The following is a 27387-nucleotide window of genomic DNA, read 5'->3' on the forward strand; positions in this document are numbered from 1 at the left end:
AGGCGGTGCTAATGGTTTGCTCTCTCTTGGCAAATGAATTTAACTCCGTGTGTAGTCCTGATGGGGTTTAACCACTCTTAGAGGGGGCAGTTCTGTTGTTATGACTCTCCACTTGATCCGAGTCTCTGGGTGCAGCTCGCTGCTGTAAACTAAACGTGACACACTAATGAACTCCAGCAATGTGCGTTTTCTTCTTTTCGTTATGTATTATACAGCAGTTTTCCTATTCGCAGCGCTATTGAATAGTCAAGGATTTCTCAACGTTTTTCCCTCAGGGTTTATAAATTAGTGCTCCAAACCTTGTTCAGGATTGGAATGTGGCAGATGAGATTTCAGCCCTTAAGGAGTGTTTTAACCATGCAAACATGCCTTAATTTCTGGCCACATTTCTTCATTTGTGTATTGCAGAAGGTTTTACCCTTTTAAAAAGTGAAATGTAACAAGATATTACACAACTTTTTTTTTTCGGAAACATAAATACAGAGTTTTCAGGCCTTTTAGTTCTGTTGTTCTCTATGTTTTCTCTTACTGATACTTTACTGGAATAGCTTTACTTTGTAAGTGTAATTTGTAAACATACTTTGTGTCTCTCTGCAGCTTGTTCAGTGTCACTGTGCTGAATTGTTTTAGGAGTGAAAGTGTGCTGGACCAATGCATGTCATGCTTTTTAAAAGTTTACATAAAATATCCGACTATGCTGAGTGCATAGGCCTACAATGACTGTGTGAAAATCTATTTTTTTTCTATGAAAATGTTCTGGGAGAAAAATTTTTGAAAATCTATTTGTTTTTTATATGAAAATGTTCTGGGAGAAAAACTTTGAGGACCATATCGATACATACCATGAAATCAAGAGTCAAAAGGTAAATAAAGAGTACTAAAAGACTTACTACACTAATTTTTTTTGTGGGTTCTGAACAGATCTTGTAATTGGAAGTGATGGGAAGAAGGACTGTGCCACAGTATTTCTGTGTTTTCCATCAGTGATACAGCGGTAAGGCTGGGACTTTGTATGGCATCAAGCAAGCCCCTTGATGCACGTGAAAAAAGAGTGAGTTCTGACCCCAGGCATGCGGTCAGAACGTTACACATTTGTTCATGTGTCTGGAACTCAGATATTCTCCTTGGAAAACAGTGCCAGGAAGCCATCCCAGCTTGTGAAAACTACTTTTAAGATGCTTTTGCGTAAACAAAACCTGCTTCGAAACTAACTCTTGGTAGTTTTAGTCTAGGGGAATGTCCAGAGTGTAGGAGCAGATTTGAAGAATATTCTGAGGTTAAATTGATCTCATATGGTACACTGGAAGAAGAGCAGACTAGATGGAGTACTTTTCCTAGCCAGGAACAAGGCATGGGTTGCAAAAAATAAGAGGAGGAAACTACAATGATGTCTTAATTTCGCAGAGTTTCATCTCATGCACAGTGTTGACAGCTTCCCTTTAAAAGGGGACTTTCCCAGCTTCTTGTACTACCAAGGGAGCTGCTTATGGGCACACATGAAAATACTTAGATTTTCATAGACTGAAAATCTCCGTTCCCTATTAATGATTGGGGGAAACAAGGCCAATGTAAGATATCAATTTCAGAAGGCGGTTGTTCTTAAATCCTAGTATTTGTGGTTGCAGAGAGCCATTAAATTCATGCCCAGAAGGTTAACCAAAGCTGTGTTGACTTTTTTTTTTGTCTACAAACTAATTTATTTAATACTGCCACGGCTGCTCATAGCTTTTTGCAGGAGCAATATAATGAGATTAACGAGCCTCTGATCGCTTCCATATCTGATACTTAAATCCCCATGGGAAGCTGTGAAAGTGTCAGAGCTCTGTTGCTCTTGTATGGGGGTTGCATTGGCAGAGCTAAGAGTTGTTCTTTATGTAAGATGTTGTAGATTTGGTTGCTGGGATGATGGAGTAGCTAAGCCTCAATCTGTAGCCTTGGAGCCAGCGTGATTTTAAGAAGCAGAGAAGAGATGCTGAGGCTGCCAGCCAGGGGGTTCATTATTGGAAAGAAAAGACAAACACCCTCCTCCTTCCCCCCCGTGATACTCTGAAGAGGGAAGCAAGTTTCATAGAGAGATAATTATGCTACTGGAAAAACTGCTGTGACAGCTCACAGCACCGCAAGTGGAGTTCTTGTGGGGAAAAAGCCACGTTAGACATACCGATTTCTTCCCTTTTTCTCCCAGTTAGGTATGGTGTATGTGCATAGCGTTGTTGTGAAGCACTTGGTACTTACCTCCTTGCCTTGGCTTTCTTCACCTGCTTCAGGCTAATAGGCAGTCGGTTTGTTTTCAAGTGCTATAGCCCACAGTCTGATTTGTGAATACAGATTGCCACCTGAATTACATTTTCCCCTGCTCATAAAAGCATCCATGATTGATTATGAGTGCAAAATTAGAAGCTTTTTCTTAAAAACAAAACCTGAATGAGGGAGAACTGTGCATAGTTTTATTTAAAAAAAAAAATATCCAAAACCACAGCTCAGTATTAATTTTGAAGCAGTGTTGTGTTCCTGTGCCTCTTTTACTCAGTGCCTTTAGCATTGTCGAGATGTTAATGGTTGTGGTACATGTTTTGTGGAACTCTCCACCAGTCTCCATGTTAGATCTCTGTGCACATCTGTAGCTCACAGCCCTTTCTGTTTAAGGTGCAGGTCTGTTTTTTAATTAGTTTCCCCTAATTTCCTGGTGGTATGTCTCCAGCTGACAAAAACGGCTTCTCTCCAGTTCTTGAGCAGTAGGTAGCTTGGTGGAGATGTTGCTTTTTGGCTTGTGTGTAGGACTGATTACTTGTAGGAATACTACTTCTTTTCTCCATGCTTCAGTGTATGTTAACAAACATTAGAGACACCCAAATCACACAAAACCCTTTTCTTCAGCAAACATCTCCCATTTTGAATACATTCTCCCTTTCAAGGGCTTGACCGCACATGGAACTTCTCAGGAACAGCTGCTCACAAATAATTCCAGATGCGGGCAGACCCCGAATACAATGTTATGTTCTGTATTGCGCCTGTTTATGCTGACCTCTTCCAATCCCTTTTATTGCTTTTTAAGATCAGGATGACCTCTTTGCTCATTTAAAATCTAAATTCTAGATACTTTTAAATCTCAAAATTCTTTATTTTCTCCATTTGGGACACTGTCCCTCTAAGAAGAGCCGTGGGATTTGCAGGGTCTGCAGAGCCGTTGGCTGCACAAGCAGTGAATACTGGTCTTTGCTTTGCTGCTTGAAACTTCAGGAGAAAACTTTAGCCCCCTGAGAACTAGTTACTCAGTTACGTGCTCAGTTCAGAAATGCTAGTATGATATGGCAAGGGCAAATCTGAACTTCTTGGCCACAAGGCTTTGTGAAGATAAAGATTCAAGGAATATTGAATTCAGTTTCTTATGATTTTTTCGTATTTCTTTTTCTTTTTTGGTGAGGAAATATCAAAGCAAAGATAATTATAAATCCTCTAAATTATTTTCAGATGAGTCAATGTGCAGTCAGTTGAACAATGGAATGTATACTGGACCACATTTACACAGAAAACAGCCAGGAAAGCCACCAGAAAGAGCAGGGCTGGAATTGCTTGAACCTTCTTGGCTGCTCACTGTGCAAGGAAGAGCGTGTGTAGCTGTGCCAGCTGGAATGCAGCTGCTCCTTAAATCTGGCACCTAATGTTGAGTCCTGTCAAAGTACATAATGTTGAAGAATCCTACTTAGTTTGTTTGCAGACAGAAAAGTATCAGTGAAGACTTGATTTGCAAGGGTGGAGGGGTCTCTGTGTGCAAGTCTTTCAGACTTGCTACTTTGAAAATTAAATTGGTGTGAATTTGAAAAGTCATGATGGGTTACTCTAGGGCCAGAGGAAAAAAAAAAAAAATTCATGTAGAAGTCTAGTGGTTCCACAGATTATCAGTGGCTCTAACTCCCATTCAAGCCTGGACTCCATCAGCAGCCTGCAGCTCTCCAAAATGACTCATACCCTCTGGTGTACAACCCTGTGAGAGAATTTGATACCACTTAGTGATTTTGCGAAGCACTTTTTCTCAGGATTCTGTGGAGATAGGTTTAGTGACACATGTGACGTTCCTGCAAGGTGCTGTATAAATGCAAATTTCAATGTCATTGAGAAAAATAGTGTAAGCACACCGTGCTAGTTCATGGGGCAGAAACCTCCTTCTAGGCCTTTTCAGTACTTTCCGCTCCTTTGATCAGTAGTGCAGATGTTAAAAATACTTGATATATTTGGGTGCTAACACAAATATACTTGATATATTTGGGTGCTTTAACAGCTGTGATGTTAAATTTCTGAAAAACATTACTAAAAGAACAAAAGTTAAAGCTGATTTTGTAAACTATTTTTCTGGGTTTTGGTTGACTCTTGATACCTTATAAATTATCATGACAGAAATAAACAGAAAATTGCAGTTTATTTTCAGTTACGTGTTTCCTTTTGTGTTGAGTACAGTGGGGTTACGACCTTTATTCTACTGGTAATAGCCCAAGCAGGCATCCATCCCAGATTAAGTGAGAAGGGGAAAAGTAATATCATGAGGTAAATAATGACATATTTTCTGTTTTTCTTCCTTCGCAACTGCTTTACTGGCAGATCTGACTTGCTTTTTACAGGCAACTGTTAGATGAAGGAATGAGATCAAGTTGTGTGAAAGAGAAGGCCTGTCTTAAAACTTGTGCAACTGGGTTAGGAGCATGTATCTACCTTTTGGGAGATTCTGATGTTACTGAACTAGTGTATACACAGGAGTAGATAGAGTGAGAAATGTATTACTTGCTTGCATATGTTATAGCTTTTTCTGTACTCTTTCAAATGAATGGAAAATAAGTTAATTGATGGAAATAGTATGGATATCTTTATGTTTGTTGCATTGTTTGGTGTCCTAATGCAGTAGATCGACATTTTATAAGTGTGCAGCTGAGTTTGAAATTTGTTTGGTTAGAACATCTCGCTGTTGTCAGGTGTGGAGGGTTTGGGATTTTTTTCTGCCCGTTGATGTTAAGTTTCTTTCGCCTATGCTTGAGGCTGGCCAGGGCACGAGTCTCATCTGCGACGTGCTTCCCTTTTATGAGTGAGAGAAGTGAAGAGTGATGTGTGGTCCAGTGCTGACTCATAGTCCTGTGCTTGAACAGAGTGAGCGTAACACTTAATTTAGAGAGATCGGAATAAAATTACCAGGGCTCCCAAAAGGATTTCTCCATCTTTTTAATTCTAGCCTCTCTTTCAGCTTCTTCCAGCCATTCATCTCTTCTATTATATGATAATACCTTATCCTAGTGCTGGCCTGTGCTACTTTATTACTGAAGATGGTGGGTTTTGCCATTCTTTGGTTTTTTTCCTGCCTAAATTAGGCTGCGTATATGCAGTCGCTCCAGAGACCAAAAGACTCGTTCTAAAGAAACGCTGATCTACTAGAGTGGCTTTTCATCTATGTATGACTGACCCCTCAAGCATTTAAAAGAAAGCAGTCAATTTGCTGAAAAATCACAAGGTTTACTTTAAAAATTATGCCTTTTAAGGTGCACTTTATTATTATTTTTTTTAATTTGCCCTCCAGTTTGAGTTTTTAAGTGCAAGATGGGTCATGTTGTTCACCCTTCCTCTGCAAGATGATTTAATAATTATAGTGAAAGCTGAGAATGTCTTCACTGTTTGACTCCATGGCTGGAGCTTTGAATATATGAAATGCTGAGAGACTTGCAGTGAAACGACAAGAAATTCTAACATTTGAGTCTTGCACATTGTATTCTGATGTGCTTATAATTCAAGGTCATGGCCATTCCCAGCGACGTTTATGCAGGTCATGTAAGTCCCAGTGGTTGGTCTGGCAACAAAAATATTTCCCCATTTCTCCACAGCTCCTTGAAAAACAGCAGGCAAGATATTTTTTCTGCATGGGCGTGTATAAATACGCACACACTTTTTGTTCCCTCTGAAGGGGATCTTAAGTACAGCTTCACGTAGAATTGTGTTGTATGTGGCAGCATCTCCTGCTCTGTGTGGGGCTTTATCAATATACGCAGATAAGCAGCTGACTTCATCTTCCCTTCTTGCTGGGTAAAGGTGGAGTTTTGGGTGCTGGAAGAGGCGCTCAGGAAATGCTCTCTGCCTTGTAAAGTTGTTCTTTGTCTCCTACAGGGAAATGACAGCAACACGTGTGTACGTTTTAAAATTATTTTTGTATATCATGTTGAAGTACCCTGAAATACCTCTTTGGCTTCAGAGTACGTAATGCATCTCATGAACTCCAGCTCCACAGCAACAAGGGGAAGACAAGGTGCTGATCTCACTGATGCAGCAGACTTTGCAAATGAGATTCTGTATCTGATTACAGCTAACAATATATCGACATAGGATATGGCGTTGGTAACAAATACCCATTGAGATGTAAAAATGTTGTTGAACACCAGCTGATGCCCACACAGGCTTTTTAATTAGTACCTGGCCTCCTTTTGAATCACGATGTGCCTCTGTATGGGGAAAATTTTTGACAAATCCCCAGTGGCTCATAGAAGAACAGAAGGCAACTTTTTTTTGGCCTATTCTCTCTTGTGCATACACAAAGTTTTCTTGGTGCCTGCTAAGGAAAAAAATATTATCAGGGAGTCTGGATGCACAGAAATTGAAAGACTCCTAGGAAAGACCTTCAGACTGCTACTTACTGGAAAAAAGGACTTGTGCAATTATAGATAAAATGTATGATGTGGTATTGCGTGGAGTTTTGAGGACAATACATCTCTGGCAACTTACACTGGTGTTACCTGCTAGAAAAAAAAGGGTTGTTGTTTGACTGTTTGGCCTAAAAGAGACATCAAACATGTCATACTCAGGGATGCTATTGTCTGCGCCTGCCCATTTGAAAACACTAGGACCTCTGCGAGACAATAGGATGCAGTAAAACTGCAAAGACAAGCATGCAGTAAAACTGCAGGATACGTAGTGTTCCAGCACACGTTTTTCTAAAATGAGTCAAAAAGTTAAAGAAACAGGCTGGTTACTAAATAGTACTGACTCAGAGCTGCATTGTAGTCAGGGGGCCCCAGGTTAATGCACCAGATGTGACTTTCTGGAGAATAGATTTATTTAGACCCCGTCATCTTAATGAAAGGCGAGAGGTTGCAGTAAGGCAGTGCTGCTCCCGTGGCTCACTGCACCAGCGGGAGGAGAGTGCCAGGCGCAGGAGAAGGAAAAAAGGTACTGGCAGGGTCATGGCGTTGAAAACTCCGGGGCAGTGGGTGAGTGTGACCGCCGGGCACCGCACCAGTGATCAGCACAAGGCGAGTTAGTGTCACTGTCCTCCCTTCGCTGAGTGCTGATGGGCTCTTCGTTGATGTTCCACTCCCTTCGGCTGCCAAGTCATGCGTGGGGAGCTCCAGCCCCAGCGCTGAGATTCCTGGCGGTAGAGTCCTCTGTGAACTGCCTTTGTGTGGGGTTTTAAAGGCATTTTATTGTCACTCATCGGGTTATGGAAATGCTGATCAGTAGGGAGTACAGTCATGTGTGCAGCACAGGTAGCAAACGAGAAATACTGGTTTTGGAAATAACTTTCATCATCTTCAGTGCTGATTAAAGAGGGGAAATATTGACCTAGAAGCTGCAGGTACTTCTTAATACTTGTTATATGCTCGCTCTTGGTAATGACTTTACCTTGGCATGTGTATTTCATAAAGATTGTGATATAACTGTCTTCGGAAAAATATGTATTAGGAATTCAAAGGAAGCTAGTAGCCAGTAAGTTGAATATATGGTGCATTAGAATAAGTGCAGATGTAACCTCTGACTGGGTGAAGTATACTTGCTTCTGCTGATTTCATGAATACGTTACTCATACGCCTACTGCTTTGTCTCAAACATCCTTTCCTAAATCTGGCCCAAACATTCCTCTTTCCCAGCTCTCCTAAAACACTGTCTAAATTAGTGAAATCAGAGAAACAGTACTCATTAATGTTTGACATTTTCTGATGGTATGTACGAGCAGGACAGGAAGGAAAAAAGTGCACCTCAAGGAATACCTTTTGCTACTGTCATGAACCTCAGAACTTAGTGAAAATGATGCTTTTTACTACCTATGAAGGCATCTTGAGCGTGATAAAGGAAATTGAGCCTGACCAGCTCTCTGCGAGTGTGTGGCAGCATGCTGGTGGAAAATAAGACACCAAATCTGAGGAAGGGGTTGGTTCAGCGTTCTCTGTCACCATTTCTGACTGCATTGCTTTGTGTGTAAACGATTGGTGCTCGCTGTTTACGGCAACCGAGAAGTGGGAAGTGTTGTCATGGTGTGAGTGGGGCCTAGCAGGAAGTTTCATGTGCAAACGCACTTTGTGTGGTAGGAAATCTTCTATTCTAACAGTTTATTAGATCCGTTTGCACGTGCTGGGAAAACAAAATGATGTCACTTTTAGAGAACATATTTAATTACTGCTGCGTTTACAATAAAACAAGAGTGTGCTGAAAGCTTTAATTAAATAATGGGAGTAGAAGATGATATCAATCTCCATCCGAGAAGAGAAGGGGTTGGTTTTGACTAACTGTGCACTCTCCTGTAGGTTTTCCAAAACATAATGGGAGGCATCGGGTCTGGATGGTGTAACCTGTTCATTTACTACATGAAAAATAAAGCACAGCAGACTAGAAGAAGTTACTAATAGAGTTTGCAGATTGTTTAGATTTTGCTTGAAAAGCTTTTATAGTTAACTGTGAGGATCTTAGACTCATGGAAATGAGTGCCAAGAGTTTTCTTGCAAACTGTGTTGCGAAGTCTTACATGAAATGTAAAAATCTTTGGCTGATTACCTGATTAATTTGATGTATTTCAGAGATAAGAACAGAGCAGCTGATTCTTTTTATGTTCTGTTTGACATAAAGAGCGACTTGGGTAGCTATCGCAAATGTTTTTCTAAACAAGGAAAGCATATTTTTAAGAAAATAATTTCCAAAGTTTTCAAAAAACATTTAAATGAGCTTATTTGTCTCTGGGAAGGACAAACCTGCAGAGGAGGGAAGGAGCTCTGGCTTGAGCCGCCCTGGAATGGCGTCTCACTCTGTGAACTGCCCGTGAGCTTCCGGCTGGGGACGAAATCAGAGAGGGGAGGGAGATGCAGATATCCAAGTCGTAACCCTTTGGGATGCTACCAGCCTCGCCTGTGTGAGGGTAGGGAGAGGAACCTGGCTCGGAAAAATGAACCTTCTCTTGAAACGAGAGAGATTCAGCTCCTCTGTCAGACAGATTTTTAAAGCACAATAAGTGGCAATAGGAAATCCATGCCCAGTTCAAAACATGGCTCTGAAGCCTAATTCCAGGTTACTTGCGGTTCAGGTCAGGCCATTGGTTGCCAAAGCTGCTGTGAAAAGGTCACAGAGAGCTGGAGGTGGCTTGGGCCTGGGGCGAGCGGGGTACTTTGGCCAAAGGAGGGGACAGCCGCGCTGCAGAGTGCGGGGGGCTGCGTGGGCCTGGCCACCGAGGAGCTGGGGCTGGGGCACAGCCTCCCCTGAGAGTCACGGCCGGAGGGCTCGCACGCGTGGCTCGGCTGACGTAGGTAATTCCTTACGTTGTATTCTGTGGTTTGGGTTTCTGAAGCCTCAGCACCATCTGCAAACAGGCCCTGAAACCGTGCTCCTAAGGGCCCTCAGCTTTTCCGTCAAGTTGGTAGTTCAGTGCTATTTTTTCTCCATTTTTCTTCTGTTTCAGACCCTTCATCTTTCCTTCTCTCCCACTAGGGGTGTTTTTCCTCTTTGGTAAGGAGATTTACTGATGGTTACAGTCTCGTTTTTGTTGCAATGGGGTTTTCCCTGGCCTGATGACAAGATGAAATTTCTTTTGCGAGCGTTACAATAGTGAGGTGACGCAAGGAGCGGGTGACGAGCTTTCCAGGACATCTGGTTAGCTGTTTGGCTGCTCTGTAAGCCCAATCCTCAACAGGAGCCTTTTGGAATTGCGGTCTGCAAGGCTGCTCTGTTTCCTGGAAGTTATATTATATCATACAATTTTATTTCTCTATTCACTATATTCTTACCTTTTTATTTTTTTAGCCTATTCTCTCACAGCCTTCTGTTTTTGCTGAGTTATTCATTATGCACTAAAAAGTGTCTTTCGCAGGTGTCAGTTCTAAAATCTTCATGATTACTGAGAAGGGGGAAAAAAAAGCTTGAAGAACACTGTTTACTGCCGTTTTCTTGGGCACTGAAATTAATGTGCACTGGTTTCAACAATATCTCGTTTCTCTGGGAAGGCTAATAGCCCGGTCACTTCATTATCCTGCCTTTCTGCACAAGTGCCAGCGTAATAGAAATGCTTTCATTTTCCAGACTACCCTTTGGGTGCTTGAGACAAATGCTTTCAAAAGCTGATCCACACTTTCTTTTCTATTCGTCATACTGAAAAAGCTGTAAGCCTGTTCATCACCTGTCCGTTTAGGTTAGCATGTTGCACCTGCAATCTGTTTTAATGCCTTAAAAATAATCGGACAGTGTGCTTTCACTGGTAGGTATTTTAGCAAATCATTAAGGCTTTATTTGTCTATTTATTTATTTTCCCAAGAGGGCATTTTATTACTGACAGCATGAGTCAGGACAATTAAAGGTTGCAGTGAAATATTCTAGCTTCTGATGTGATGCAATATGAACTGGAATGAAGTGTTACCTTAGTCATACTGAAAAAAAAAAAAAGACAATTAATGCGCTGTATGCTGTGCTACCTGTGAGGCAGAAGTCTACCAGTGCTCTCTTCCCAGTAACAACTTCTCCCCCCAGTGTGCATCATTGTGGAGGGAGTGTCTGGTGAGGAGAAACGTTGTTCTTTGGTGTTTGTGTGCAAACAGGGCGTCAGCGTGGAGTTAAAGTGTGTTGTCCATGGTCACAGTTTACGGAGAGAAGGCTATTGCGAAGGGAAGGAGGCAGCCAGGGCTCTTGGGTTTTATTCCAGGCTTCACTGACTCAGCCAGTGCTGAGTCTTCTTGTGAATTATTTACACCATTTTTTAAACAAGGCTAACAAAAATAGCAATTTTACAGGAGCTTTTTGACTTAATTGTGAAGCTATGTGGCTCAAGTATAAAAACTACTTCAGGACAAAAATATTATTTTATTCCTGTTGGTCTTTTGAACGGGGATTGATTTAGTGGCTGTGTGTAATTTTCAGCAGGACTGTCCTTGTTTATTAGCTTCCCCTCCCAACCCTTTGAATTATAAGAATTCTGCCCAGGGCACTGGGGAGCAGTGAATGTTGACACAGGTGTCAGGACAATGTTGCAGATGTTGTGATTCTCCTCACTGACTTCCCAGTTTTAACTGTAACTTATTTTGACACAACAGTCCAGGGTCCATCTTGATCCCTTATTGCCAGCCATCTGGCTGTACAAATATATGTATTTTCATGTGCTAGCCATAAAGCCCCAGCTTTCCTTGCCTTGCAGGGTTTAATTTTCTCAATAGTGGGAATGGACGGTGTCTTGTGTTAGCCATAAAGGGTGGTATGATGGCAAAGGAAAGCATTTAGAAAATCAGTCTAAGTACTGTTATCTGTTGAACTGCCCTAGTCAGATTTTCTGGCCCTCTCGCCCCTCCCCTCTGACTTTATAGCTCCCCGCCTGAGCCAACATAGTTATACAGATATATTCTGTTGCATAGAGGTGGTGTTGGCACCCTCTCATCTTTTATTACCCTGATGCATAAGCAAAATGGTGGCAGAGATACCGTGTAGAATTTATACCAGTGGAAGCACGCCAGGAGTGATTTTAAAGGCAGAGGAGAAGGAAGCGATAAGGCACGGTATTTTTCAAGTGATTGGGTTTGCAAGTGAAGAATGATGGAAAGGAATTACGGTTACCTGATATATTTATTTTTTTTTCTACCCCAGCCTTGCAAAGCACGTAAGCATCTGCTTAAATTTCACTGAACTTTACCGGGTGGTTCAAGCCAGGCAGCTCCCTGAATGCCTCGGTGTTTCTCCTGCAGCCGGGTTCCAAACTGAAGGGACAGTAACGCTTCAGGAGGGTGGAGGATTAAATGTTCTTGAAAAGCTATCTGCACAAAGGTTTGCAAAGGAGAGAATGAGTGCGAGAATGTGTTCAAACTGAGCAGTGAAATCTGCACAGCTTGACTTGCCTCATCCATCTGGTTGGACTACGTTATCTATGTTTAACAGATTACATTTAATCTTACCATTTCAGGGAGAGCTCTTGAGCCTCAGCAGACATGGGAGAGCTGTCCTGTAAAGTTATGCAAGTAAAATGGGAGCTTAAATTTCATGCTAGTTTCTCGGGAGAACAACAGAGGAGGTGCAGAAATATCGTGTCATCTTTCTGTCCTGACCATGTTTGTTGGCTTTGACAGGCCAGGAGGCGGGGGGCGACTCTCCTGCTCCTTCCTGAGTTTGGGCTGCATTCCTCAGCCTAGCATTTTTTTTCTGCGATGCGCTTATCTGACTTCTGGCCTGGCTCTACCTTCCTGTCGTGTTGCTCACCGAGAAAAGCACATTATCAGCCTGCCTAGGCAGGGGTGGTGGTGAAGCAGGGGTTAAAGCCAGCTCAGTTTCCTGCTTCTCTGCTTGCTCAGGTGTGCTGCAAAGGGTAATAAAGAATGGCTGATTAGGAGAAACAACTTTATGCGCAGAGCTTATGGGACTAGGCAGAATTCCAGGCTGGGCACTCTTCTTATTTCTCTTTATTTTACTTATTTTTTTTAATGGTAGCTGTCATTTCTCAGGGAAAAGATATTCCTATCTGCTGCTATATTATTTTTTTTAATTTTTTTTTTTTCCTGCTGAGTCATTGCACAACTCAACAGTCATTTGTGTGGCTTGCTTCCTGGAGTCTTGAATCGGTTTGTCACGTACCTTTCTTCTTTCCTCCTACATTTAATATAACTGCACTCATTTCAAGCACTTCAGCACAGCGGAACCCCTTTCAGATGGTCCCATGGTGTATCTCTGTGATCAGGGTGAGTGAGGCATGTGCTAATGGCAGAATTTGTCCAGTGTGCAGTAAGCTGTTATTCCTGTCATAATGTTAATGTTTTAAAATTATTCATTTTCCCTACACAGAGGCAGCTGGTGAATGCAGATGTATTATCTTGTAACTGGGGGGACAGAAAACCTTGTTTGCTTTTGCTTTTTCATACATTCCACTGCTGGCATCTGCTTAGGCAATTAAACACCTTTTCTATTTTTCATCCTCTATAATGCATTAGAAGGGTCCTCTTTTTTTCTTTGAATATCTTTTCAATCTTGACTTGTCTATGAATATGTAGTTCACTTTTTTTCCCTCTATCTTTGTTCCTCCTTCCTTCTGCCTTTAAAATTGGATTGGTGTTTCAGGGACTTTCTTGGCCTGCCTGATATAAATTGAAGAGGTTATCTAAAACCACATTGTGAAGCAGTGCGATTAATACGTTTTGTTTTAAAAGGGTGAAAACTCCTCGCTGACATTTTTCCAATTTTAAAATGTCCTTGTTCTCAGTCACAGTTGTTTCTGTAATGCTTATATTTTGTTGCTCATGGTTTGCTTTTCAGATTAAAAAAACCACCCATGACCTTTTTTTTCCCCCAAAGTGTTTGTGTTTCTGATGCTTCCCCCCCCAATTAATTAGAAGAAACAACACGCAACAGAACTGTTCTTTTTCCTGAGCTCTGGCATTCCCAAAGGCTTTGGGTGACGTTGCATGCTGAAGCTTTGCAGCACCCTTACAACCTCCGGTCCTCAGCTCCAGCATTTGCAGAGCTCAAATAAATGTCCAAATTCTCTTCACTCAGTATGAGGAGACACACGTACCCATCAGGATGGGATCTGCAAAAGCCCAGATGAGGCTTCTCAGGACAGGAGGTGGCCAGTGTCAAAAGAAGGGCTCTGAGGAGCGTGTTAAGATCTTGCTCATCCCTTCTTTGTGAAACTACTCCCCAGTGCAGGCGAGCTAAAACGATGCTGTGGCTGAACGAGGCGTTTCCACCCCTGCCACCTCCATTAGGCCAACAGGAGCTCGTGTAGCCATGTGCTTCGCTGCTGATCCAGTGGAAAGCTAGTCCTTCCTAAAATATATTTATTTTTCCTCCAGGGCAGTGTCTGTAGAGATGGGCAAGCACCTCTGCTGGCACGGGGAAGGTATGTCATCAGATGGCTGGGGAGAGATGGGGAGCTGCCCCTTTTGGAAATTGCAGAGCCCTGGCGTGGGTGCTTAAGCAGTTATGGAAACCTCATTGCTGGATAAAAGTGCTGTCTTGAGGCTGTGCTGCGTAAGCACTTTCATAATACTGATCTCTGCAGCCCAGTACCAGTGTTTAGTGGTCCTAGGAAGTTTTTCTGCATAGCTTATTGCTTTCTCTCCCTCCCTCTCTTTTTTGAAAGAAGTTCAGAAGGTCATGGGGAAAGGAGAGGAGGAGGTATTGCATAAAACCTTAGTGGTCAGAGCCACAGATGGGGAAACAGCAGACGTCCACGCTCTCCTGAGCCTGTGCAACTGTATTTTCTGAGAGAGTGCCCTAATGATCTGTTGGTAAGCTGGGCTGGACTCTTCTGCATCAGGCTAGAACATTTTGTGGCAAGGATGGGATGAGAGCAGAGAGTGCGTGATCCTCTAGTCTGCACAGGAGGGTGGTGTTCTCCCTGTGTCTTAATATTTTTTTTTTTTTTTTTTCCTCCAGGTCCTGATAAGGTGTTTGGCATTTACATGCCTTAGGATAAAAGCTGTGCGACTGTGAACGGTCTTTGTGGTTAGGAAGTATGAAGTTATTTAGGAATTTAGATATTTAGCTAGGAAGTATGAAGTTATTTAGTATGAAGATATTTAGTTAGGAAGTATGAAGTTAGAGCCTGAAGTTACTTCCTACTTCAGGGTCAGTCTTCCTCTGAAATACTGGACAAGTTACTTGAGCTGTCAGTTGCTTTGGGATTTTGGAAAATGGATGGAGGTGCTCTCTTTGCTCACCTCATGTCTGCTTTGATGTAGATTGTCCTTGCCTTGACGTTTTTATAGTCTCCTGGCATATCCAAGTAGAGCATTTAGCATAACTGGGGTCACTAGACAATAGTGCTTATTATCAGAAGTCCTTATAATATAGGTTACACGTGGTATTTCAGTATTGTGCTCCTCTGAGTAGCCTTTACAGTTAATGTTTTTGTTTTACAATGTACCATCTCTCAGCCTCTCCTCCAAAAAGAAAAATAAATCTAAATTAGGCTGAAGCCTTGGCTAATTGTTCTTTCTCAATTCATCTCTGTGGCAGCAGGAAACCTAGCAGCAGGGTTTCCATTCACAGCAGACATGCATGCCAGCTCAAATGCTTCTGTACCAAAAACGCATGTGTGGGTGTTGAAGGTAAAAATTATTGGAGAGTAGTGGTTGCAGCTGTATCCTTGAGAACTCAAGGCAAGGGAGATCAATGGCCTCCTTCCTCTATGTTGGGTTTTTTATTATTCACTGAAAAAGATATTTAACAATTGCAAATTATCCTGAAAGAGCAAAGTAAATGTTTTTTGATTGTTAAAGACTGCGTCAACACTGGGTCTTTTTGTAGTGCGGGCATTGGTTCTGTGCAGGGTAAGAATGGAAGTGTACTCGGAACTGCCACGAGACGTTTTGACCCCTAGAGCATCTTTTTTCTGGTCTGTGTCCAGCTTTCAGGTACTGCTTCCACTTCTCACCCATACATCTTACTTACTGCTCTGCTGCCACCTCCATTTCCTCATCTCGTGCATCAGAAATGCAAGTAGCAGACGGGTGGCCTAGGCAGGTTTGTCCTGGTTAGTGCTTTTCTTTTCCAGTATTGTGTTAGCCTCAGAATGACCTGTTTGTCACGTCAGAGAGATACACGTCTCTCTGCTGCTGAGAAATAATTACAGTATGGCTTTGCACATATGATGCCTGTATGACCCCCACCTGGGGTAAATCTGTCTCTGATGACTTTCTGTAGTTGTAGGCCTCCATTTAATTCTATTTAGCAGGTCAAGAACAATCCAGCAGGAGTAATAATAGTGAAACATATTAGTAGTGATTTCTAGACATGGAAAGGAATGAGCAGCCTCCTATTTGCTGTTGATACCACTAAAATGGAGCGATAGTAGCAGAGGTAGGAGGAGTGCTGTTGTAAATATGATGCGAGGGCCACCAGTCGTTTAAGTCAGAGTAGCTGGAGGTACTCTTTGTTTAGTTGCTTATGCTTATCTTTTATTACTTGTTCAGCTAATCATGTTCTGGTGCCCCAGAGGTCATTTCCATTCTTTTCCTTGTGAGTATTCACTAGCAAGTCCACTTTGGCTGTTTTTTTTCCCTGGCTTTTTCCAGAGAGTGCACCGTAGCCACGCGGTGCAGAGCAGGACGTACGGTCGTTTTTGCAGTACTGGGTAGACAGAAAGCGTAACTCGAGGTAGGTGACTGGCTTTGTATAAATGTTTTAGTTAGAGAAAGGATTTCCCTGCTAAGCAGCTAGCTGACTGGACAAGTTTTAAATGTTGTTTCATGTTATGAACAGTTGTCACTTAACAGCATGTGAGGCTAATTGTAACTGATTAGTTGATTGCACTTGATCATCCCATGTGCTGAAAGCATCATTTTTCCAGTATATGCTTCTATGAGGAAAGATTAAATTTGCCATGGCTTTGCATTGGCACTGAACTACAAACAAGCAAGAATTCAGCCCAGATGAATGTCCTTGGATTGAGGTTTAGGTCATTCTTTACAATTTTGGGGTATGCTTAGATCTTTGCTTCATTTGGATTAGCTGTGAACAGATGGACTTTATTACTGCTTTGTGTTACGGTAATATTTGAAGACTCCAGAGAAGATTGGAACTGCTTTTGCTGGGCAGTGGGGAAGGCACGAGATGAAGAACTGGCCCAGAAGAAAGTGTAATCTTAACAAACAAGACCAGCAAAAAAACGGAGATTGCAAAAGAAGTGCAGGGAACAGGTTTTGACTCAGCTTGGTGAGGTGGTACCTGTCTCGCTGGCATTTGGATGAGGAAAGTGAGCGGCAGGAGCCTGAGCCCTGTTACACCAGGTTGGAGCGTAGATCTTTCAGACCATGGCCAGTGGGAGGGAGAGACACACAAAGGCTGGACGTGCTCCTGCCACTGGCCCACAAGAATTTTTTTATTGATAGTGCCCAAGTTTAGACTTCTCAGCAGAGCAGGAAGGGCAGGAGCAGCCATCCTTTCCCATCTCTCTTCTATGTTGAAACTTTAGAGCTGCTTTTAGCAATTTATTAATTGTAAATGAGAGGTTAGTACCCTTTTTCCCTAGAGGCAATTTTCTTTAATACTTTTATATTTGTTTCTGAATCAAACAAAAGAAATTCAAGCCAGGGCTCAGTGATTCTGATTGTTCAGTGATTTCTCTAATTTCTTTTCTTACACTGGGCAAAAGAGATAAGAGAAACCTGTTCCGGAGGATTTTTTTTTTACTGACTGTCACTGTGTTCTTCTGAAAGAAAATGCCAAGCACCTACTAAAACAATGTCTTTTATGTGTTGCCAAACCAAAAGAGCAGGTTTGTTCAGTAATTTATGTATGCAAAAGCATGAGGATTCTGTGATTATTTTTATAAAGCTTTTTAATAACTAAGAACATGTCTCAGAGCTTGTAAAAGCTGAATATTCCAAGAACTTATTCTTTTCATAAAGTGTTTAAAGAAATTCCAGTTATGCAAAACCTTGAATGCAAATTATTACAGCCCAGTTCAACAAAGCTCTTAGGTACGTGTTCCAATCCCTTCCAGAGCATGAAGTACATATCTCTGTATGTACTTATGTAGTTTGAGATGGGTGTTGCTGAGTTGAGACACAAAACACAACCGGGTGAGACAAGAAGCAGTAGATGAAGGTGCCAAAACTATGGCAGGAGAGCGGGTCACCCTGCCAGCCAGCCCCGGTAGGGCTGAGCGAGGACGTCTTCACCTGCGGGCCCGGGGGGGCTTTGCTCTTGAGGGTTAGGAGGGGTTGTGTGATGTACAGCGTGTGCTCTCGGGGATACCGAGAAGCCCGTCAGGGAAAAAAATAAAAGACAATTACCCAGACAAGAAAGGCTGCCTGTTGTACCTGAAGATATCTTTTTGCTCAAATGGGAACTGTCCTACCCAGACTTGCCCGTTTGCCCACAGGTTTTAAATTCCAGGTGATCTGATCTTGTTCATGGAACTTTTATTTAGCAGCTCAGAAAATGTGGTTTAAATATTGCAAATTAATAAACGAGATGTATATTTTGAAGTCTGAAAACTCGGTTAAACCCTTGAGCAAAGATAGCTTAACTGTCTGACTGTATCAGAGCTTGTATTAACTCATGTCCAGGGAGTTGGAACAGGGCAAGAAACCAATATGTTAATTAATCTCTGCAGTACTATTGGCCTTCTCTGCTTCCATCTGTAGAGGTATATTAACAGTGGAAGGGCTAACATGTCCACTCTGGCATTTTAAAAAATTAATCGAGTGATGTTGTTGATTTTAAAAAGATCTCTATTTAAAACTTCCTATCTTTAATTTTTTTAAAAAGATTTAATGTCATATATTCTTAAGTTAAAGGCTAATGTGAAAAAAAAAAAAGGTTTTTTTCTTTCTCAGGGAAAGAGGTTTCTCTTCTGACAGACAGCTGAGAATCTAATTTAACAGGTGGTGATACACATCAAGTAGGAACGTGATTTTTTTCTTCAAACAAAAATTTTATAGGAATAGAAACCCCAGAACTAAAAATATGCTTGAAGTGGTTTTTTGTGACCTTATAATTGCCTTCTAGTGTTGAATATCAATAGTTGTGTTAGGGATCACATGGTTCCTTCGACTCTATCATCGTACAGTGGTGATCTCTAGTTCAGCTTCCCTGGGTCTGGTTTTACCAGTCTGAGTTTGGAATTTGAAAATTGTAAAGCTAGAAATTCTGATACTGTAAAGTGTTTTAAAACTATGTTTGTAGCTGTAATTTACATGATTCATTTTTGAAAGCAATTACGATCACTAAAATTGAATTAATCTGTCTTCGTAATAATGATGATCCTGTTACGACCTCCATTCCCAGGTCCAGCCTTCTGTATCTGGGCACACAGACTTGCCTGTGAAGCGTGACATTCCTTGAAAGGTGCATATTGACTAAATAGCTGCGTAGCCCCAAATAACTTTTTTTTTAAAATTTTTCAAATTCTGCTCACCCATACTAGTAGTTCTCAGACCCTCGCAGATCTGCAGACCACAAGTTGAAAATCTGAGCTAAACTTTTAAAACTAGGCAATAAATGCATCCTTATTAGCACAGGTGGTGCATAGAGTATTTCAGAGAAATGTAGTTTGATTTGTGCTTACTGATATTTGAATGATAGTCAAATGATTTTTTAAAACACTCTCTTATTGTAATATACTGTTATTCTATTCATTTTTTCTTGAGCGGTGGCTTCCTAAACAATTGAATTTTGGCTCCCCGACTATGAACTTCCATCAAAAGCAGCAATTACAGCTTTCAACTTTGTAGAATCAATCACAGCAAACCATTTAGTTATGCCAGGTTTTCATTTTGTGGTCAAGGATTAAATACAATCCATTTACCACTTGTTTATTTATGAGGTGTGCTTTAAGCTGACCTTGTAGGTCTTTTCTATCTTCACGTTGTATGATCCTTGAGAGGGACTTCAGAAATCTTGTTTTATGTAATACAGATGGACGTAATGTAATCAGTAAGGTGTTGACAAAGCTGATTTAAAACATGGGAAATTAAATCCTCTTTCAGGTCAGCACTGTCAGCCTTCAATTCCCATCTCTTGTTTCATTTTTCCTGGGGCTCTTGAGCTATCTCTGCTTTCCATATTGCGTGATTATTTTCTTCCTTTCCGCTGTATTAGTTTTAATTTCATGGACACAGAGTTTACTTGGAAAATTGGGTTGGGGGAGGGTATGTGCATTTTGGGTTTTCTCCATCTCTCTCATGACATACCCTTGTTTTTTTTTTTTTTCTTTTGATGTGTGCGTGGTATAAATTTGAGGTCAGAAATGAAGATGTATCAGTGTTTCTCACTTGATGCCAACTTCTTGCCAACTTTGGACCAAATCTCAGTTCTTGCTTTCTAGTTTTTCTACCGTTCCTCATGGTGGTAAGCGGCAACCCATACAATGTGAAGAGTTGTCTTAATTCCACTGTCATATTGTAGGGTGACATCCATAGTTCTTTACATAGTTTTTTCTCTGTAGCGTTGTGACTCCTCGTCTTGATCAAGTTATTTTTAAACCCTCTAAAGCAGAGTTTTCAAGGTGTCTCTGTTGATTCACTGTTGACTTACCTTTCCATGCTGCGATTGAGAGTTATGGGATTGAATCCTGGAAACTCTCTGCTTGATTACAGTGGGAGAGACAGGGATGCTGCATCCAGGCTGTTATGCTGTGTCTTGAAGGGTTAATATGCCCAACATTAGTTTGAGGCTTCTGCGCTGTGGCTCACCGATAGTGAAGTCCTGAAGCCGAAAGTAAACCCAAATCTCACTTGTCTAGAAAATATTTTGCTCATTCTTGCGATGGTGCCCAGCAGCACTGCTTCTGACTCTTGGACTTGCAGTGCTGCCTCGCAATTCTGGTTTGATTGCTGTCTGTCTCTGCTGTTCTCCTCCTTCTTGAGCAGTATCTGTTAAGTGGCAAACTGAAGAGTGCTTATTGAAGGCAAACATGGTCGCTAGGAGCGAGGAAGATGAGCCAAGTGGACGTACAGATGCCTGCAGCGCGAAGCTTGATCCGTAGTTCCTTTTTCGTGCCCTGGTAAAGGCTGTGTTATTTTGGTCTTTTGTGCGAATTATTTGAGCGGCAAAACCACCATTTTTTATCAGATAGTGTTTGAAGCTCTTTGGTTTTCAGTATAGATTTGTGTCAGCACAGGCCTTATTTAAATTTGGCTTTTTGGGTAGAATTTATATCTCAGAAAACATCACTTTCTGTGGAGCTCTAAATCCTCTCGAATCATTGGTTCTGTAGGGCAGAGTTGTGCTTTTATGTGGGCTGAGAAATCTCCAGGCTCAACAACGACGTTATATAAATAATAAATAAACTAATAAATCAGTTATCATCGGCTCACACCTCCTAAACTGAGGTCAGAAAGAAAAGTCATTTGAGGGAGAAGCATCAAGGAAAGCTGAAATGCCTGATGTCCCCATGGGGGAGCACAACCTAAAGATCACTCTTGGCATTTAATTTAAAAAATATATAGCCAGTCCAAAAGGAGTATCTGTCAAGCAGACAATTAACTATCTGATGCGAGGAGTCTGACATTCAAAACGCTTCATGCTCCCATGCTAGCACGTGGCTTTCAAACCATCAGGCACCTCTGAAAGTAATTTGTCACCACCCTCACGTCCTCCCAGAGGAGAGCTTTTAATCTGCGTGTCATCAGCATCTAGATGACATCAAAGTCCGTGACAATTGTGTTACTCCTACTGCTGTGGTCTACCAGTGCGACACGGTACGTGCCAAAGATCCTAAGTAAGGGGGATAAACATTCTTGTAGGAATCCCACAATATTTTAAAAGTTTCTGTCCTTTCTCCTCCCCTGTTTAGTTTGAGGAGCTCTTTCCACAAACCCGCTTGTTACGATTCTTCCTCTCTGGTGCAAACGGAAGCGTGGAAACACATCAAATTTGTGGATGTGGGACTCCTTCAAACCCACAGGGAAAGTTCTTGTCTAGGGGAAGTAGTATTTAATATTTACAATAGCATAAACAGAAAGTAGCAGTAGAGTTCATGGACATGGAGCTGAATATTGATTTACACGTCCTGTAAAGCACCTGTGCTTACCTACTCTAGGTGCTTTTGCCTTGTGAGGTGTTGCAATACGCTTCTTGGTGTGTGTAGGTGGGACTTAATGCTCAATAACCCAGGACTATAGGGGAGCCCACTCAGGGGAACAGCACCAAAATGTTTTAATTCCTGATAAGCAGATATGGAAATACCATAACTGATGGGACCAGCAAATTGGATTCAAGAACATGGAAAAGGGCATTAGATGTTTTCTTGATACAGTTGTATCCTGTTCAAATGTACAAGCTCAGACTTTGCAATTCATCAACTTGACCTACCAGAGAACTTTCAAGAATGGGTGTGAATGTGGGCTGTGCCTTTTGTGAAATGTCCTGTAAACATTTGTTCCAGTACATTTGGTTCTCAATTTACAATGAAGAAGGATTCATTCATCTGAATAGAGATTGCTTAATGGCTTCCATACAGCCAGAACTTTTACTAATATAATGGTGTCAGATCTCATTTGAAGGCCATTCAGAGCTGCTAAGCAGTTGAAGAAGTGGCATTTTAAGTAAAATTGTATTTCTGTTCTTATGGATAGCATGAAATTTTGTAGTGAATTTTCAGTCGTTTACAACTCCCATGAAATAGCCAAATGTTGGCTTTGTAGAACAGAGCAGCTTCTTTAATTTGTTTCACCTTTAATGTTTGCAAAATAGATGTGTCAGTGTTTTCTGTGAGTGCTAGTGGGACTGTAGGTATTTTCCCCTCCCGTGAAAAAGAATCCACGGCAGAAAGAAGATAATTAGTCTTGCTACAGCTTGACATGTGTAGTGAATCAGACATATGCATGTTGTGCTGTTTGCTCTATAAATTAAAATAATGTCACATGCATATAAAAATGTGTGCATATGATTATACCTATACATAATAATCCAAGCTTGTCTTGGGGTGAGGCCAGGAAAAATCGCAGTGTCTGGCTGCTAGGAAAGCTCCTTCCTCCAGCTGTGTGGCTCTAAGGTTTTGCATGCCCAGAGGACGTTTGCTTTGATGTTCCTCCCAGTGACTGCCACCAGCGTGGCTCTTTCCCAGTTACACTGTCATCAGTTGCCCATCTGGGGGCTTATAATGGGGCTCCCAACAAAATCCAGGGCTGCACCTTTGACAACAAACGGCTGAGTTCCTGCTGAAGGTCTGGAAGGTGAGTTGAGGGTTTATGAAGAAATAATGCTTAGAAGCGTTGTTGCAGATGGATGCCAGTCCTGGGCGTCTTTTCATGACCTGGTTTCCCAGGGACCCTGAGCTTTAATTTCGTTCTCCGTGTCATCCTTGAGAACAGAGTTCCTGTGAAGTCTGTTGAAATAGTGTAACAACAGGAGTGTAGTGTCTGGAGTAGCTGCTTTCTTCCTCTTCTTCCCCCTTTCTGGCCCTACTCCTGCCCATATTTCATTGCTGCTAATTCACAGAAGTTATTTTCCTTCATGCAGATCAGGGATAGGGAGGAAAAAGCCACTAGACTTAGTATATAAGGGACTAATATTACCTGTAGCATCTTCAGCCTTCCTCGGAGTCTTGTTTCAGATGCATGGAATTAAATAGTTACTATTAAAGATTAATAAGGGTTCACAGATGATTATCAAGTGTTTATAATTGCGTTAGGGAGAAAATCTTCAGTACCAGTTCCACTATTTTGTGGTACTGTGGTGAAGTATTTCATTTCCATCAGTAGTGGAATATTTCATTAAACAAGCCTGGCAAATGCTCAAAGAATTGACTGTTTTTAAATATGCAATTTTACATGCAGAGCTTTTCTTATTTGCAGTAAAAGTCCAGAACACCTTCAATAAGAAGAATAATAGGACTGTGTTTCAAGATCTCAGTGGGGGAGGGGTTTGGGAAGAGTTTATCATGGAGTTCTATAGACATTACCAGCTTAAACAGACAACATGAGTTGGATTGGAGTCTGATAGAAAGGTAGAAAGTCTTCTACCGGATTGGAGTCTGGTAGAAAGGACTGGGTGCTATGACATCCCTGTTCGTCCAGTGTGAGGGTAGAGACCCAGAACGTGGGCCTGGTTCCCAAGGTTATTTTAAAATAGAACTTATTCTTCTCTGCGCTCAGTCTTACCCCCACAGCCAAGACTGGTGTTTGAAGCATCTTCCCAGGAGTAACTGAAATAATGTTCACTGTAACCAGGCTAAGCATAGTTTGTGTAATATATATACACCACGTTTGTGTACATCTGTTCTATAATTTTCATTACTGATCTCCCTTTCCTGTTTTGTAGGTTCTGTGTAGTAGATTTTCTAGGAATTAATGCCTAAATGGCCAGTCAGGGACTTTGTGTGAAGGAAGGTCAGTAGTTTTGAAGAGAGCATAGTCAAGTCTTGTGAATGTTACTTACCTAATGGCAGGAGGAGTTGTGTCCCTGTGTTACTGGCAACGATTTAGACTTTTGGAAAGTTTGCTTCTTGAGAGGAAACCACCTTTCTGATGAGAAATCCAGGAGGAATTGCCATAAGCCTGAGAAGCTGTGTAGTAAATTCATTTGTAATCCCAAGGGCTGATAAAGATGTAAATTCACTCTCATTGTTTTCAAGGCTTTAAACTGAGAAAGTGTGCATTTTGGGGAGCTGTTTGTTTTAACAATGGTGTAGAAAGGTGGGTGTTGATCGCGTGACCCTTCCTTTCATTCTGTCCTCTGATGGTAGTAAGACTAAATGCCGTCCAGGCGCTGTGTGATGGCATCAGCCTAAAGCTGCCGTGGGATGGTTTGTTTGGAATCTTTTCAATAATGCAGTATTGCCAAACCCAAACATCTGGAAATCCTGAGGAAAGCCTTATTGGGTCTTTTTCAAAATCATCAGGTTGATTTAAAAAAAATACAGATTTTCTTTTTAGTTTATCTCTGGGGTTTTTTTGTTGCACAATCTGGTTTTCTCTGCAACTGGCAGGTTTCAACTTTTACTTTCAGTTAAAGTAAGTGGCAAACTTTTCTTGTGGTGGAGCTGGGGTTGTGAGAAACAGGCCAAATCTCACTCTTGATCTGCAAAAAAGGAGAAATGAAAGAGCCGCCGGTCTGAGCAACAAATTTGCAGGTTTACAAAAATCAAATTATTTTGAACACGTACGTTGCAAAGATATGAGTCTCCCCTCTGAGCTGGCTTTGCACCTCTACGTTCTAAATCATGGTATTTTCATGCAAATTTTTTTCAGATATATACCTCTTTCACCATGTAGGCTTGTTTTTTGTTTTGGTTTTTTTTTTTGCCTTATTAGGGACAGCCTACTTCTGGTTGGTGATGTTTTTGGTGGGAATGGCACATGGAACCATTTAGCAGCATTAGCCTGAGGCATTATTACTTTTGGTTTTGTGGCCCATATTCCCTGGGATGTGTTTTTTACTAGAGCAGAAATGTGATCACAAAGCTAGGTATAAAATTATATGGGATATAATTTTGTAACCCAGCCATGCTATTACTGTGAGTGTTAATTACTTCATTCTTAACCCTCATGTACAGTACAAAGGAGAGTTAAATGCTTTGGCCCAGCTGCTTGTGTCCTGGTGGCAAACAGCATGCAGGGGTTTCAGAACTTCAGATCTTGGTCTGAAGCAAAGGAGTTTTCTTAAATGCCTTTCACCAAGCTTGTTTTAGTCCAACAATACATAAATCAGCATAATTAACATTTAGCAAAACCAGCCCTGCTTTTCTGTCTGCGTGTATGCACTGTTGATAATCAGAATGGTTGCCCTAAATAAATAAACGGTGATCTATTAATGAAATAAAACCCTGCCTGAATCTCCTGCTTAATGAAACCAGAATGGTTAATACCAGACTTTTCAACAGGCCTTTGGTACTTCAGGTCTGTGCCATGGTCCCCACAAAGGCACATCTATACGGCGTGCAAGTGCAGTGTGTAACGACTCTGTAACAGCAGAGCTGTCAGGAGGATAGGCTGAGGAGCTTTTAGGAATACTTTTTAAATTTTGATTTTGAGTCTCTGATCTCTGTGCAGGCCTGAAATATACTTCATAGGGTATTTGAAAGCGGGCTCCTTATCTGAAGAAAAGTTTACCTTGATAAAATGGGACTGATCTGAGTGCATCCCTGCAGAGTTGGGGCTGTTGAAGGTGCTCGCTCTTCAGATAGCATCAGTAAGAACTATGCGAGCTGATGGCTCGGGCCTTGGGACGTGAGTTCAGGCTGAGATATGGAAACTGCTAGCTCCATCTTAGGTAAAACATGCAGTGACAACTATGGAATCAAATGTGTGTATTTCTTCTAAGGCTAATGTTGTTTGCCTGGGCAATAGAAGCAGTTTCTTGTTAAATGGTCTGAAAATTAGTCCTCTGCATTTTTCTGTGTTTTAAGACTTGCAAATTGTGCAGTGATTAAACAAAATTATCCATTGATTGGTTAGGAAGTGCAGATTTCTCTCCACCAGATTTACACTCTTGTCCTGCTTGTATAATGAGGAAGTAAGAGAAGCTTAGAAGTCTGTAAGATTCCTGGATTTATAAAAGCATTTATATTGTCGTATGAGCCACATAACTAAGCACCGTAACAGACTGTATGTAAGATTACTAGATATTGTCAGTGAGTATCAAACCTCTCTGTCCTCCTTTCCAGAATGATGAAGTCCTCTGTACATACAGAAGAAGATGACTTTGTGCCAGAGCTTCAGAGAAGCATCCATCCCAGAGAGAGGCCAGATTGGGAGGAGACTCTCAGCGCTATGGTAAAACACCTTGTTGCGTTTTCTGCGAGCACTTTTTTTGGTTCTGAACAATCTATTCTTACATTCTAGCCATGCATTGATTTATATTCCCGGAGTTTCAGATTTTTAAATGGATTGTGTAGTACTTTCAACAAGACCGAAATATTTTCCTTCCTCTGGCAGTTGGTCAAGGAGAGAGAGAAGGAGCATGCACAATGCTTCTGCCCTATTAATATGTGCCCCAAAGCAGGTCTAGGAACCAATTAAAAGGTCCATAATGTCACAACGATTTTCAGTCTGCATTAACCTCTTTTTCAGCAAGACTTTTCAGCATGAAGGGAGCTTCTTGTAAAAACATACTCTTTGAAACATGCAGCGTTGTGGAAGAATAAGGCTTTGGCAAAGTGCTGGCTAAGTCTACAGAAATAAAATCTCAGCCTGAAAGCAAACCTACCATCAGAGGGAGCAGAATTGTAGAAAAGGAACAGCAGAGGTGCTGTTCTCATGCTTACAGAAGGCACTACAGGTGGGCAGTGGGCCACAGGTGACTGGACTACCTTGATATATTTGTTTTCTTTTTAAATGAGTGAGTAAAGTACCTGCAGTTCCACCTTCCCAACTCCCTCTAGCATTTGCTGGGTTTGGAAGGTCAGATGTTATTTTATTAGCAGCCAAATAGGGCAGTCTGATTAGGTGGTTTTGTGACGTTATCTTGCCTCACAGCAGCTTGACCGGCCTTATTTCAGTATAGGAGTGTCTGGAAGTTGTATCTTGTTATTTTTAGATTTTCTAAATTGCCTCATTAGCACACTAAACTGAAGAGGAAATTGCCTTCTGCGACAGACCTTGGGTAGGGGGAAGGTCCAAATATTGCAGGACAGCAGTGGGGGGCGGGCAGGCCAGCAGCCTGGCTGAGATTACTTACTGTGATTTGCCACCAGTGGCAATTTTTCCCTCTCATTGGGTCATGTGGCAGTGACAGGGC

At 41.6% G+C, this 27387-nt stretch overlaps 1 protein-coding gene across 2 annotated transcripts in view; it reads left to right on the forward strand.

Moving 5' to 3' along the window:
- ARHGAP32 (Rho GTPase activating protein 32) overlaps positions 1 to 27387 on the forward strand; it is a 263161-nt gene that overhangs the window by 71915 nt on the left and 163859 nt on the right. For both annotated transcript variants that reach the window (XM_074894915.1, XM_074894916.1), the window contains exon 2: positions 26315 to 26423. In XM_074894915.1, the coding sequence (XP_074751016.1) occupies positions 26316 to 26423 (108 nt within the window). In that variant the 5' untranslated portion in view covers position 26315. The remainder of the gene's footprint in view (positions 1 to 26314; positions 26424 to 27387) is intronic.

Source organism: Strix uralensis, chromosome 26 (assembly GCF_047716275.1).
Source record: "Strix uralensis isolate ZFMK-TIS-50842 chromosome 26, bStrUra1, whole genome shotgun sequence".
Classification (NCBI taxonomy): domain Eukaryota; kingdom Metazoa; phylum Chordata; class Aves; order Strigiformes; family Strigidae; genus Strix; species Strix uralensis.